The 16,683-nt window shown below is 32.9% G+C and overlaps 1 protein-coding gene across 1 annotated transcript in view; it reads left to right on the top strand.

Moving 5' to 3' along the window:
* Dgk (diacyl glycerol kinase 1) overlaps window positions 1-16,683 on the top strand; it is a 100,401-nt gene that overhangs the window by 78,551 nt on the left and 5,167 nt on the right. The window contains exons 4-15 of the mRNA XM_011060484.2: window positions 1,697-1,831; window positions 2,176-2,389; window positions 3,606-3,767; window positions 9,389-9,511; window positions 10,316-10,365; window positions 12,284-12,358; window positions 12,562-12,799; window positions 12,977-13,182; window positions 13,719-13,892; window positions 14,548-14,839; window positions 15,187-15,311; window positions 16,203-16,487. Coding sequence (XP_011058786.1) covers window positions 1,697-1,831; window positions 2,176-2,389; window positions 3,606-3,767; window positions 9,389-9,511; window positions 10,316-10,365; window positions 12,284-12,358; window positions 12,562-12,799; window positions 12,977-13,182; window positions 13,719-13,892; window positions 14,548-14,839; window positions 15,187-15,311; window positions 16,203-16,487 — 2,079 coding nt within the window. The remainder of the gene's footprint in view (window positions 1-1,696; window positions 1,832-2,175; window positions 2,390-3,605; window positions 3,768-9,388; window positions 9,512-10,315; window positions 10,366-12,283; window positions 12,359-12,561; window positions 12,800-12,976; window positions 13,183-13,718; window positions 13,893-14,547; window positions 14,840-15,186; window positions 15,312-16,202; window positions 16,488-16,683) is intronic.

Genomic DNA, 16,683 nt, shown 5'->3' with positions numbered 1-16,683 from the left:
ATATTTCGATGATATATTCTTCGCAATTTAATTACTTCAAATCAATCATGGATTAAGTTGTATTACATGTTTATTCAATCATAATCGATTTTATAGTCAACAGCGATAGTTACATAAAACGATAGTTATATAAAGATAATTGATTGTGTTCTATTCAATAAATACATTTACATATTCGATAAACTTTTTGTTTTATGTAAAATTGTTTAAATTCAATATTTTATTGTCTTTCTTTCATGAGACGCGCACTGTATTCTCAAAAGAGATACTCAATAACCATTTTACATCATTCGTAATTCATTCAACCATTTCGTTATTGTTTAGCTTTAACCGCAAATCTTCCGAAACATTTCACTTTTTTTTTAAGATTTCGTTTTTTAACAATTGTTGGCAGATACTAGGTGGCTCTAAACAATTTTAAGGGATTCCTCCTACCTAATTCAAGACAAAAGCTTCATATGTCACACCATATGTCCGAAACAACTTATAATTTCAAAGGTACAATATATCAAAGTTGAAGAGGGAAAGTTTCGTTTTTTTCAAATAATTTTGAAAATCACTTATTTCAATGAAACTTTAAACATATATAAAGATTCATCAAAGTAATCCAGGTTGTTTTCGAAATTTTTAGAAAGAATGTGAAATTTTACTTTCAACTTTGACATCTTTAAAATTAAGTCGACATATAATCATATGAAGTTTTTATCTTAAATTTGTGAAACCCTTTAAAATCTTTTAGAGAACTAAACATTTATCTTGCACAGTTAAAAAATGAAATGTTTCAAAAGCTTTGCGGTTTAAGCTACAATAATAAAATAGTTGAATAAATTATGAACGATGTAAAATTTTTTATTGAGTATTAAATCTTAAAATCTTTTAGAGTATTTACTCTTTTAGAGTACTTAGTATTCACCCCGTATGTATTAAGCTTCTCGTTTCGGTGAATACATTTGGAGAATGTATTCACCGAAATGGTGTCGTTTAAAAAACTTTAGATAGTTTCGTAGAAAGACTTCTCTCTTACAATTAGAAGAAAGATGGCTTAAGCGTGCAATCTCACTGAAACAAATTCTGTGAATAGTAATGAACGAAGCATAGTTAATCGCATCAAGTACTATCGATTCATCCAGAACGTGAGGAATCCAAATACGCGTCACCGAATGTAATTGTAATCAGTCCATTTACGAAATGTGCACCTTGCGAGATTCATTGTACCGGCAGAAGCGTCACGTTTCGTTGGGCTTTAATCTTCTGTCGAATGAAATTCATTTGGATCGAACAGAATCGAAATGAACACGAGAGGGCGGCTTACGTATACCGGATTAATTAACGACGTTTTTTTTCTCGATACTCGTGACGAAAATACTTCTAACTGCAACTATCAATTATTTAAAAAAAAACGCGACACGGAGAAATTCGATCGCCAATTCGTTTAATTTTAATTTTTCATCTGCCAGTTTATTATTAAGCTTAATATACGTAATTAAAAATATATCAAGTTTTGTTTTAATTATAGATTTCCGTGATGTATCGTCAAAGTAGTTAGTTTCTACGTTATGACATTAATTTATAACACATGCGTCATAAAACTTAATTAATAATAGAAATTAGATTATGCTTTAACTTTTGCCTTGTTAAAATTTCTATACTCTTTAAAGAAATTCACTAAATAGTATTTCCTTTTCGGCTATTCCAGGACATCGATTACGAGGGTTTCCGCAAATTCCTGAATTCATATCTGGAGATCGATACGCCGGAAGAATTATGCCGACATCTTTTCCTTTCGTTCGTCAGGAAGGGTTCGCGCGGAGTGGACGGAAAAGCCTTCAAAGTACGTATCACATGTTTAAATTAATAAAGATTCCCGGTATATATGGTATATATTATCGCTACTGCGAGTACACAGGTACCATAAACGCAAATTGGTCACAAGAAAAAAGGAAAAAGAGAATTTTTAATGCGAATTTAGTGTCACGACGTGACACTACAAACCTGAAACGCGCATTGCAATCGCAATGATATCACATTGGCCAGCTAGAAAAGCATATCACGTCATGCGGGGAGCGCGCTTTCGACATAAAAAGCGACAATAAGAGATACTCGTAAACGAGATACTTGCGCGCGCTCGCGCCGGGAATTAAAAGCCACGTATTATCCGCGTTTGTTGGCTCCCAGGAGATGGCCGTGCTCTCCTCAACAACTGCCTGCGCCGCAATTACATCGCACACGACTTCCAGCAGTAACGTTAATAGCACCGGCGTACCAGGCGGGGCATCCACGGAGGGTCACGTTGGATCCTCGCTGGCTGACAAAATTCACGGAATTACGGAAAAATTGCAAGCTCTAGGTCATCATAGAACGGAAAGCGAAGTCTCGAGAACGAAAACAGGTAAAGTATACCTTTCAATTATTTACTGACAGCCCAATATCGTGTGTAACGGTTAAATTATGAATTTATCCAATAATGTGAAATGTATTGTATAATATATAACATAAATTCTTTCCATTCTTTAATGTAGGTAGAAGTCTTTCTACAATCCAGGAAGAATAAAATTAATGTTTAATATCATTTTATTTATATAAATTATATTTTTTTTATAATTATATAATAATAATAATTTGTTTTATAATTATATAATTATATTGTGTAATGATACGTAAAATTGTAACACAATGCTCTGTTGAAGAAGTAACCAACACAAAATGGTCACTGTATCAATACTATTTTAATACAAATATTTTTCTTCTCAATTTGTACCAGCAGCGCTCGGGCCTTCCGTTTCTCAGGCTATATTTTTATGGTAAACGAATACTCTTGCGACAAAATAGGTCAGAAGCAGGCAAAACGAAAATGACAATTCCAATGGTTGGAAACCATTTTTTTACCCTGCATCACATATCGATGTGTATGCAGTTGTTTGCTTTGAAATGGCGGATGAATAACAATCGATCCGACCAAAGAAGCTTTGAATGAAGACTCTTTTAAGTCCGACGGTACCATTCGTTAAAATAAATTCGTTCTAAATATCGATTCTCGATTCTTTACCAAGTTGATCTATAGAGACATTGTACAAATATACATGGTGCACGTATTTATCTCGTGAATATATTTTTAATTCCTAAACATAACATTGTAGACGATATAGTATTTATCAGGAAAAAACGGGGAAAGATGTTTGCTTACTTAATTCGGAAGTGGAGTAATTCTTAATGTAACTTATTGCTTTGAAACGCGAGAAATCAAAAACTCCATATAAACAAATGTTCTCTAAAATCTTTGGAGTGGAATCTAATTTTTAAAGAATGATAAAGAATGACAATTGAATCAATGTTGAAAAAGAGTTACTCAATTGACAATTTTTAAGAGTGAAATTTCACTCTTTAGAGATAAATTCTACTTCAAAGATTTTAGAGAGTACATTTCTCGGAAGACACAAAATATAGCCTTCGAGAAGATTAGACGTTCAGATCGGATAATGAATATTTAACCAATGAATCTTTCAAAGCGCTGCATCATGTCTTGCATATAGAAGATCAACTTGCGAAGCTGATCGATCATATTGTTTGTTTTTCTTGTATTTCACGCAATCACATGGACGATTCAGGAAGCGTGCATCCGATGTTAACGGTCACTCATACATCGTACAGCTGTCACGATGTGCTAGAGAAGAAGAGCACAGACAGCAGTCCAAGTCAAAGCCAAATGTCGCGTAATTCATCCAGGAAGTCGAACAATTCCCTTCTTGTCAACAACGGGAAATTGGAAGGTAGGAGCAATCGCTGAATCCAATACATATACGCTACATTGAGCGCAATACACTGTTCGCAAACACGAAACTCTGTTTTACCATTGAGATTATTGTAGAATGAATTTCCACTCAGATTTTTTATATGCTCTTTTCCGCTATAGCGGTTAATCTTTCCCTTATATTTTTTCATCTATCCTTCTTCCTTCAGAAATTCTTTCTCACTATATTAACTAATATAGTAAACTCGATATACGCGCGCGTGCTATTTCTTTTAACGGGCTTCGGTTCGCTATATTCTTTGGATATAATCCCCACCTGCGCTCTCCTCTCTTTCATTTTAGATACTTGAAGCTTACGTTCGTAGAAGCTCTCGATAAAGAATCGGTTCTTCGTGATCGAGAGCTTCTTCTCGAGGAATACCTTGCATTAAAGTTCCTCGAGCAGCTGTGTATGGCTTTACGTGAATGCGGAATTAAAGGATGTTAGATCGTGCCGCTTAAAAGATTTCTCATCCAGCGCACGTGAACTCGCGTATCCGTGAAATTCAGTGCACAACGCAGAATTCATTTTTGTCAAAGAAATCGCGCTGTAGCGCAATGACAAAGGGTCCATTTTAGTCGCCATCGATCTTACAGACGCGTAAGCTCTTTTCCTCTCTCTCTCTCTCTCTCTCTCTCTCTCTCTCTCTCTCTCTCTCTCTCTCTCTCTCTCCCTCTTCTTCTTCTTCTTCTCTCTCTCCCAAACAAAACCTGAGATCGTAAATGCTGCGATAAATTACGGAGGAACGTGACATCTCTTTCAAGAGTGTACTTCACCATATCGGAACGAGTTAGCGTAATAAAAATAAAAAAAAATAGCGACTACAATACCAGTGCCGATATACCTTTTATATGATATCAACGCAGCCCATTTTCTTGCTTCATTATACATTTCCGCGAGTATTTTGTTATGGCGTTTTGCGCTATTTTTATCCATGCATATATCTTATTTAATATATATTTAATGACTTCATCATTAGAAATATTGCTGATAGAAAAAAAAATCGTTCAATAATTAATCTTATTAAAATTCAACATGAAATTCGATAAATTCGTTGGCAGAAGACTCAAAATCAAGGAGCGATTAGTTTTGTCAGTTTTCCAGCGCGTGACATGTAAAAAGTAGTTTATTTAAATTATTCGAGCGAGACATCAACAGGCGGTGTTTATGTCTGCTCTAAATGAAGACGCACTGGTAAGTGACAGAAATAATCATGCTTACGTTATGGATTTAAGGAAAATATTTATTCACGTTTACGGCGATCGTGCCATCGATCGCGCGGCATAAACTTGCGCATCTTATCGGAGATACAGGAGAGAAATGGAGATTGCTATTTTAAATTCTGGTTTTACGTGACAATCTACGTACGACGAGAGACGAAAGACGGGTTGATTTTCACGAAATGTCATGACGTACTGGAGATTGTGTACGCGATTGAGAAAACTCAATCCAGGTTCTATTTCCGAGTCTGTTTAAAGAACGGGGTCTGATCTTATCATCTCTTTACACATGAAACACACTGTGGAACACATGCGTTTCCGCGTCGGAATACATCATTGGAAGTGATGAAATCGTGAGTTAAAGTTTTTCCGCGCCCCTCTTGGTACACGTGTGCTCTTGGTACTCGTGAAAATGCAAAGAAAACATCAAATATGATCTGAAAATAGAAGATATGTGACGAATCAATGTTCTGATAGCGTTATGGTACCCTCGAGCCATTTTGAAATTATTGCTGAGCTGAGGTAAGCTGAACCACAGACTCGATCTCGTCTTTTATGAATCAGAAGATGAATAGTTGCCTCCAGGTGTTCGCTTCGTAATAAAAAGGATCATAAAATACATCATGTGAAAAACATATGAAGAGGATAGGAATAGAGCGGAAAATATTTCTTCGTCCGATGTATATGCAAATAATCGATCCAAATACATAATAACGAAATTCAACGATTCCGCACTATCAATGATAAGAGTCCTATACAAATTTAAGTACTTCTATCTTCCATGTATATTTCTATAATTTTGAATAGGTATCCTGGTCATGATAACATTTTCCGTAATAAGTTATTTACAGCGTAAATAGGTTTTAAAATACTTATTAGCCATTACTATTATTAATTTAACGATCAATTTAATTTGTGATATTATTATTTCAGCTTCAGTTTATAATTGCATTTCAAGACCGATATTAATCGGCGCGTAGTTTATATAATTAAAAAACATATTTAAAATTTACATATTAGGTCGGGGAAAAAGTTTCTTCGTATTTAAAAAAAATTTTTCGCACAAGTTTTTCATTTGTTGCAAAATTTTCGTTACAATTATATTATTCGTTAGAGCAAAGTTTTAGCTTTAAGAATCTGTTTTTTAAATTGCGGTGAGATGATTTTTATCGGAGTTACGAGCAATCAAAGTTAGAATGCTCCTTTACTTAATTCGCGAATAACTCAGTAACAAAAAATCATGGGAACATTTTTAAAAAATGATTTTGTAGGAAAAGCTTCGAACTTTTACGATAGGTAGTCGAAAATTTTTGTAAATTTTTTTTGGACACGTGAGAGACCTTCAAAGTGAAAAGAAAAATTTTCATCTTTTTCAGCTCGCAGTTTTTTTGATGTAAAAATTATCAAACTCACAGAAACTGAAAAAATATAGTAATTTTTCGAAAGTAGAGATTTCAAGCTTTAAAATTCTCTTTTTAAATTGAAATTTCATTTATTTTTGACGAAGATATTGTATATACAATTTTGAATTAAAAAATACGAAGAAACTTTTTCCCCGATATATTCATTATGGTACCAAGATGTAGCTTCAATCGAATTAGTTCTTCTTTATTTAATTTGTTCTATAGTTTGTTAATCTGCTATCAAATTTCTTGGAATGAAATCTTACTCTAAGGAGTGAAAAAAGAGTAAAAGTAAAATTGAGCCAGTCTTGAAAAAGAGCAGCTCAGTTTCCAATCTTTAAGAGTGAGGTTTCTACAGAGGTTTTAAAGACTAAGATATTTTCGGCATTTTTCTAAGAGCTGACAATTGTGCTACTTCGAATGCGAAAAGTATAAAAAAAATACCGTTAAAAATAGAATAGACTTGACGTCACTGCGTAGTGCGTTATTGTCTTAATTAATGAACTACTAATCTACTACCGTATCGATTCCGAATAGCACAGAGTGGGACATTGCGCGTTTCGAATTATTCGCGCGATATATGGGCGAGTTTGCGCAGCTCATGCACACGTGCCAATGTCACCAAAATAGCTATATCGCTGGTATCATCCGGTATAAATGACGTCACGAGTGTGGGAGAGAATGATACCAGGTTCCTGAGGCTATGTCTCAGTGACTCTTGAGTCGCAAGAGAAGCAACAAGTGCTAAATCATTAATCGCACGTCAACGCGGATTAATCTTATTATTTGATTCTGATTAATAATTAGACGACACAAAAGGATTAGATAATCCGATCTAGAGAGACCAATTTCCTCTTTTTTACATCGTCCTTAATAGTGAAAAATGGTCCAGTTACCAAACGTATCGGGAGTGAAGTTGAAGGAAGGTAAGTTTCATGACTTTCGAAGATTCGATATGTTTATACCGAGATAATCTCCACACTGTGCGTACAATTAACAAGTGATATACGCAAATACATTTTTAATTCACGTTTATGCGGCAAATACGACAATCAATTTATTCACGCGAAATCAACTAAATCAAATAATCCACATTGCTACAATCCGCAAATAATAATTAGTTTAATTTAATGAAGCCGCTAATGATTATATCATAGATTTTCATTAAAACAGGATGCAAAGTCAAACATTGCGTACGATTATGAAATTACGTTCAATAAATTTTGATAAACTGTCCACATTAAGAGAAAAAATGTGTATTCTCTAAAACTTTTAGAGTGAAAGCTCACTCTTAAAAATTGAAAATTAACCACTCCTTCTCAAGATTGGCTCAATTTTCATACTTCAGAGTGAAATTACACTCTAAAGCGTTTAGAGAATAAGCAATAGAAAATAATTTAGTAGATTGATTTAAAGTTTCAGCTGAATGTCATGGTGATTAATCATTACGTATGCAATCGATCAGAACGTCGCGTCGCCGTTGCCGAACAATTTTTTTCTCTAAGTTACGAGTTTTTCGCGATTCAATAAATTGAATTGTTCTAGCGTAAAAAAATATACGATCTCACATGGATAAAGCGCATGATTGCGTTAGTTAACGCGACGCATCGTCTCGTGCGAAAGTTTATTTTTAACTTGTTCATCGTCATGCAAAATTATTCCTGCGAGACACGCGATGTCATCTAAAAATAAGAGCAGAGAACCTGAACCATTGGAAAATATGCTAATTCTTCTATTAATGATGGAAAATATATAATTATGAATTCATGGGACGTATTCAAAGTTATAAATCTTTTGGGACAAGATTATATATATGTATCTTTGTATATGTAGATAATCGATCTTATTTCTAATAAATTGTGTTCGAAAGTGAAATTAATGCTAAATTGACTGTTATCGAAATGATATTATAACATTTATAATAGGATTTCAAAAGCGATGTGATATTAATAAGTTTATTTCCTCATCCGATAGAAACGCAAAATGTATCTATCAATTTTCTATTGTCACTTTTCCATTTTAGAGACACGAGCAAGAGATTGCTTTTGCGTGCTTTTTTTTATTCGAAATGCGAATTCGTTGATATTAATTTCAGTTTCCCGGCAATTCAAATTTCGAAATCGTGAGAGTACGCAAGAATAAATTTTATCGACAGCGATAAATTTTATCCAATCGATGTACAGTTGCATTGATTCATGCAGAACTACACGGCGATTTCGATATAAATAGGCGATCCAGAAATACGGGCTAGACGTCGTCGAGCTGTCTCGAGTCGCGACTAAACTCTATAACAATCTATTATGACAAATCCAATCGCTTATACATATTGACAATCGCGCTGCTTCGGACGAAGCAACAGGTCCTTTAAACTTTTAGATACAATTACTCAAGTCCATATGAATGTTTATCTAAAAATACGGCTTGACCATTCCTTCGAAATCGCGAATTTTCCGTTTACTTTAACGCCAGAGTGCATAGTGAATTTCCTACAAAATATGGGATAGATCCATCATATTGCAAGTCTGGCGATTCTCACTTTATCCGATATCTAGATACTTTAACAGGGACTTTTCCACGAAATGCGACGTTAAGAAAAATCCTGATGAAAATTCAATTTAACTTCTTTGGAATGAAAATAGTAATTATGATAATTTCTACAATTTTATTCGCGATAGCATACTGATGAATTAAAAAATCATGTCCTTAATATATTTGAAAAATATAATTATCATAATTTCGTTATAAAAAAATTAATGCCATAATATAATATAATTAATAATATAATATATTGTAATATATAAAATATTTGATATTTAATGTATTTTAGGATGCATTATGTTTCAACTTCTAAAATATTTATCTGTAAATTTATGATTATCTATCTAGTCATTTGACAATATTGCATTAACGACACGCTTATTGATCAGCAACTGTAAATTATCTAGCGAGATGTCAAATTAGATTTCTGTTTTTCCAGAGATGAGACATCTTGTCAGAAAGCAAAGCACAATAGACGTTCAGTCTGTTAAAGTCAGCCTCAAAGACATCGTTTGTTATCTCTCTCTCTTGGAAGCGGGCAGACCGGAAGATAAACTGGAATGTAAGTAATTGCCAAAAAACAACGATTATCTCGAAATTCACGAAACTCCCATTAACTTTCATACCGAATAATTCGTGATGGGATGATCGACGATGCTTTGAAACAGACCCAGCATTGTTTTCTGTAGCCGGGATCGATGCTATAACGATTACATGGTTGTTTCCTGTATAATCAAAAACATGTCCGCGCATAAATCTCGTTCGTTTTTAGGAGAGCGTTATCAGAGCGATATTTCACGTGCGCGTACACAATAAAAAATTGTTTCGCGAAGTGTATACAATATCATCATGAATATTTCCAGGCTTGAAAATCCAGACTGTAATCTTTTAAAAAAAAAATCACGCATTTGCTTTTCAATATAGATAGAGTTTATTAGACTTTTTCATATGTATACCTTCTTTGAAAAACATTTGAAAGTATTTTCATAAAAAAAGAAAAAGGCAATAAAAAATATTATTTGAAAAATATTAAAATAATAGTACGTTAAAATAACAAGAGTTGAAGAAGTTGAACCCTTTTGCGTAAACATGTTTTTCTATCTACGAAATATTTTGCAAAATGCTAATTAATCAAATATTTTGCCCTCGGAGAGAAATATTGAAGTAACGCATATGAGAAAAAAAAAGAAACGAGAATGATAGACGTACCTATAAAATTTATGAGAGGACTCGCGTGTCGGCCGGCAGTCCTTCTCGATTTTCTGCTACAGTTGTTGCAAGTCCATTCCGTGTGGACTTGTAGTGCAGCTGCAACTTGTTGCGCGGCAATTTCGTCTTGTGTTAACTCGATAATCCTTTTTTTCAGTCATGTTCCGGCTATATGATACGGATGGGAATGGCGTCCTTGATACGAACGTGAGTAAAGAATCATCATTATTAGTTAATGCGGATCACGCAACAAACAGAGAACACATGTAACGCTGTTACAATGTGCACTTGCACTAGACGGAAATATCATTAATTGTCCCATATATCCCTCATAACAAAAAAATTCACATTCACATCACAAGACTTATAATAGTAATAGACAAATTGGAATGTAACTGTGAGATTATCAAAAGATCACAGCGTGATATCACATTATTATCTTCATGTACTATACATGTATCATAGCAGTGTCACAATGAAGTGCAATTATCACAGCTTCATTCATAGTGATGTCATAGTTTTGTCACACCTGTGACAAAGCGAACATTCATATACGTCATCGTGACTGTTGTGATATTACTGTGACTTTTGCTGAGGGATATATTGTGGCTATATATTAAATACAGTTTCAATATATTGTCATAGATTAAATATTGTAATAGATTAAATAAATGCCGTGTCATCGCGCCATGTTAAAATAATCACATTAATGAAGCAATCGATATGTGATACTCGACAAAAGGTGAAAAATAATTCTGATTCCAATTTACACGAACGAAACCGACTTTTCTTCGGCGAAAATAGGTTGACCTTTGTTGCTTAAGTAACAACAGCGGTATAGAATAGCTCCGGCTGATATTAATAGAAGAGATAAATACTTGTTCCATATTGTTAGCTGCACCCATAACAGACACGTCAATTGACATGTACCCTCTGCGATCCGTTACATGAATTACGTAGAACGAGTATAATTTCCGGTGCCTCGATGACGCGCATCATTGACCTCTTTGCAATTGAGTACCCGGAAAACTGTATCTAACTAATGCATTATTATTATTATTATTATTATTATTATTATTATTATTATTATTATTATTATTATTATTATTATTATTATTATTATTATTATTATTATTATGTGAAAACGGTCCATTTTATATCATTATTGTTTCATTATACGCTTATCGTACATCAATAAATAATGTCTCATATTTATTGATGTACGATACTAATTTTATTAATCTTTTTTCTAAATAACGAGACATTAATAATAAACGTTATCATTATATTCATTAATCTCAGAAAATAGTTAAAATAATTAAGCGATAATTAAGCCATAAACAATTTCAAATGTAAAACACTTATTTTACTATTTATTTATTCCGCAACTAACGTGGTATCTTAAAATCAATGTCGAAACGACGAAATTCCAATGATCGGTAAAAATATTCTATCAGAGTAGAATTTTTACCGATCATTGGAATTTCGTCGTTTCGACATTGATTTTAAGATACCACGATAGTTGCGGAATAAGTAAACAGCAAAATAAGTGTTTTACATTCGAAATTGTTTATGGCAGCAGGTGTTCAATACATTTGTCATTTGGGCATGAGATATGCCTAGTGCATATTGATGCATATACATATATATAGAGATGCGATTTATGTGTTGACATGAAATTACGGCCAAGAAGGATGTCGGGAAAACGACGATCGCCCGTATAATGAGTTCCATGTTGAATAAATCATTGATATCGCGGTATACAAATTGTACAGCCGATAAATATTCACGTTGCCGATAGCGGAACCGCGGAAAAAGCAGATGAAAATATGCGGCGAAGCCGTTGCTTTCATTGGCATCTATCTAGCCAGGGCAAATAAAAAGCCACGGAGAAAACACGAGTTTTTAATGAAAGATGAAAGATATTATAGATTCGTATATGTATGATCGATATATAAAGAAAAGATATATATTTGATATACGTATACAAAACTTCAAAGAAAGGATGATCAATATTTCAATACATTGTACATAGTTTTAATAAACGATACGCGTCATGGAGCATACAATATAACGGTTGTTTTTTATCGTTATTACTAATATTATTATTATTATGTGTATCTAGGAGATGGACTGTATCGTAAATCAAATGATGAATGTCGCGGAATATCTCGGCTGGGACGTCAGTGAGTTAAAGCCGGTAGGTAGAAATGAATCCTGCTTTCAACAGACTCAGATTTTGAAGATTGATCGTCTTTCCATTACAATTCAATTAATAACTTTTCTATTACTATTTACTATTATATCAAAAAAAATATCAAAAAAAAACGAAGAAATTTTTCGAAAACAGCTGACAATTATATGGGATCAATACATAGAAAGTATAATATAATTCCATTTTAGATTCTGCAAGATATGATGATAGAAATTGACTACGACGCAGATGGTACAGTTTCGCTAGAAGAATGGAAGAGAGGTGGCCTCACGACAATACCCCTGCTAGTTCTTCTGGGTTTGGATTCCCACGTAAAGGAAGACGGAAATCATCTGTGGAGGCTAAAACATTTCAGTAAACCCGCGTACTGCAATCTCTGTCTAAATATGCTGGTTGGCCTTGGCAAGAAAGGGCTATGTTGTGTCTGTGAGTAAGAAATCCTTATTGCTACTTCTACTTCGCGATACCAGAACTAGTTAAATTAGAATAGGGACTGCAAAAAGAATCGTATGAAGTACGTAACCGTCTCTAAAAACGAGCGCATTTTATTCAAAACCAACATTATTAACCATCATTGAATAACAATCCTTTCTTTCGTATCAGTTTGCAAATACACGGTACACGAGAGATGCGTACAAAGAGCGCCAGCTTCCTGCATAGCCACATATGTTAAGAGTAAGAAGACACCTCAAATAATGACTCATCATTGGGTCGAAGGTAATTGTCATGGAAAATGTTCCAAATGCAGAAAGACCATCAAGAGTTACAATGGCATTACCGGTTTACGCTGCAGATGGTGTCAATTAACCGTGAGTATTTTTTCCAAGTTGATATCAACGTAAAATATAATGCAATGTGTACATGTGTAAACATCTTGTAACACATATATTTAAAATTAATTATATTCATTATTTAAAATAAAGTCCAAGAGATATTCATAGTTATGTGAGAAAGAGAGAAAGAGAGTGGCAGAGTGAAAACAGAAAAAGAGAAATATATTTAAAGATGTCATAAAATAATTAATTTATTGATTAGATAAATATTCTAGAGACCCCCCCCCCCCCCGCCTCTCTCTCTCTCTCTCTCTCTCTCTCTCTCTCTCTCTCTGTCTTTAATTATAAATTATTATAATACATAAGATGATTTTTATATTCTTTAATATAATTGATTAAATAATGCAGACAAAATTTAAGATGGTAAAAAATTTAAATACGTGCATTAAATACGCACATTAAATATGTATAACAAATATAAACAAATATATATGTAAATTTTATTCGTTGAAGTAATAGTGTAAGCAGCATCCCTAACCGTTCATGTAAATATTTCCGCGGAAATATTGCAGTTGCATAATAAATGTGCGTCACAAGTGCGAGCAGAATGTACGCTCGGCGATCATATGATACACATCCTTCCACCTACGGCAATTTGCCCTGTTGTACTCGAGAGACAAAGGTCATTGTCGAGGGACAACAAACGTGGTAGCAAACACTGTCAGGATAGCTCATCAGTCAGTTCCGTAAGTGCAACACACAATCATCCATATTAACTATCTCTTATTATTAAAAGTCCTCTTAATAATACTTCTCGTGAATTTAAATAATTTCCAGTTTAAGCAAACTGTGCGATTATTTGTCCTAAATCAAAACTGGAATATAATATCGCAAATTAAATTGACAAGTAATTTAATATTATTGATGTAAGAATCTCAGAAAGCTATTAATAATTTGATGCCTATAAGCATCTTAAAAGCTGTAAATAATTAATGATATCACATACCTCGATGATTGAATTGGGAAATCGAATTGATAAGACTCGAATTCAAATGATTGAGGTAATATTTTTCGCAATAAATTATTTACAATTTCTAAAATGTTTATTAGCATTAAATTATTTACAGCTTTCTAAGATGCTGAGAAAATAAAAATAAAAATTAAGAGATTATGCTTTCAAACGGCATACTAACGAAATGTCGCATGTTTTATAAATAAATGTAATGAATGTAAAACTGTAAAAATTAAAGATTATACAAATAATTAAAAAAAAATAAATAACTTAAGGGCTCTTGTTATCTTTGCAAAATATCAACAAAAATAACTGACAAAAGACAATAAAAAGTCGATGCGATAAGTACGTGTTAAAACATATAATGATCATATTTTAATCTAAAATAGGGTGTTTTCCTGAGCTGCAGTAGTGGGTCGAATCAACAACCAGCTATGTCTTTTCAAATTACACCATCGGAAGGTACAACGCCGCTTTTGGTTTTTATAAATCCAAAATCGGGCGGTCGACAAGGGGAACGAATGTTACGGAAGTTTCAATATGTTTTAAATCCTCGGCAAGTTCACAATCTAGCAATCGGTGGGCCCATGCAGGGCCTGCAAATGTTTAAGGATGTGGAAAATTTTAACGTGATCTGTTGCGGCGGCGATGGAACAGTTGGTTGGGTTTTAGAAACTATGGGTATGTATCACGATTTAATTACGATGTGTGTATCCAATTAAATTTATATTGAAAACGCGAATAACAACGACACATAGAAGCTTTGTAATATATTTTGCAATATTGTATGCTAATTGTTAATCGTGTATTAAATCTGATAATAGGTTTATCGACTACTATATAGACCAGCGAATAACCTGGATTTCAATAAACCTTCCCTTATTAACCGATTACGCGTAATAAGTTCATCATTTCGATGTTGCTTTTCGGTATCGCTTATTAATTGATTACTAGTAATTTAATGTTTGACAACGGCAACCGCATGTTGTAATCAATGTTGTAATCAATTTGATAACTATTTCATCTAGATCGTGTGCAATTCGAGAAACAACCTGCCGTTGGCGTTATACCTCTTGGTACAGGCAATGATCTTGCCAGGTGCTTACGTTGGGGTGGTGGTTACGAAGGAGAAGCGGTACACAAAGTACTTAAGGTAAAGCAAAAATATACATTTTTAATATACGTTCTATTCTATACATTTTCTAACGTACATATTTTAATATGCGTCATAGATGAATGTCTGGTTGAAAATGAACGAACCAAAAGATTTTGATTATCAATCAGAATTCCGATTATCTCAATTAGAGTTCTAATAGATTTAACTAGAAAATTTTGATTCGTCCATTTTTAATCAAAATTTTAATTATATAATCTAACTAGACATTTTTCTCAGTATTCTAACTGACAAGAGAATACAACTAAGTATCCCCTTCCTATTTTAATAAGCTTTGAATATGTTAAAATAAACAGAAAAATAAGAAATTGTTTTATAATTGTTTTCTCGTATAGACCCTCTCTCCCTTTAAAAAAAATCGGTTTTTTCTTTTTGAATGATTCGTCAAAGACGAATAAAAAAAAGTTTTAAATAAAAGTTGGATAGTCTCAAAAGTTATAATAATGATAAAAAACTTCTTTTAAACACAATTTTTTTATTTATACAAAATAAAGAATTAAAATGATTTTTATTACTATTATTATTATTATGAAATATTTTTGAAATCATTTGACAAATTTTTTAATAACTTTGACAGTTTATACGATTTATTTAGTAAGAAGAATTGAAAGGAAAGGATTTTTCCAATGAAGAATTTTTCTCCATTCTCTTAACATGCAAGAGAAAAAGAACTCTTGTAAAAAAATACATTTTTTCTTTTTAACTATATTTTAACATATCTAAAGTTTAATTAAAATCGAAAAATTGTGTTCCTTCATATTGCGAGAAAATATCTTCTATTTTTATATCTCAATAAAAAATCGGATGTTTTATTATTTAACGTCGAATTACCGTGGAAATTCGCTACATGAAAACCTTAACGATTCGCAGAAAATAGAAAAAGCGACACAAGTGATGATGGATCGCTGGCAAATAGAAGTGGATCAAAAGGATGAAAAAAAACCGAATCAGGATAGCATACCATATAATATCATTAATAATTATTTCTCGGTGGGCGTCGACGCCGCTATATGCGTGAAATTTCACATGGAGAGGGAAAAAAATCCCGAGAAATTTAATAGCAGAATGAAAAATAAACTGTGGTACTTCGAATACGCAACCACGGAGCAGTTCGCTGCTAGTTGTAAAAATCTTCACGAAGATCTCGAGATAATTGTGAGCATAGCTATATATGTATACTAAGAAAAAAATTTACTATATTTTAATACATATTTTTTTCAATAATACTTTAACTAAATATTTACTCAGTAAAAAAAAATGATGGTTAAATCAAATTAATAGTTTTTGTACCAAATAAATACATTTTTATATTTAATAAATATTTAGTTAGTATTATTCAAACAAATATTTA

Source organism: Acromyrmex echinatior, chromosome 2 (assembly GCF_024713525.1).
Source record: "Acromyrmex echinatior isolate Ae372 chromosome 2, ASM2471352v2, whole genome shotgun sequence".
NCBI classification, from domain to species: Eukaryota; Metazoa; Arthropoda; class Insecta; order Hymenoptera; family Formicidae; genus Acromyrmex; species Acromyrmex echinatior.
This window is presented reverse-complemented; position numbering and strand designations above follow the sequence as displayed.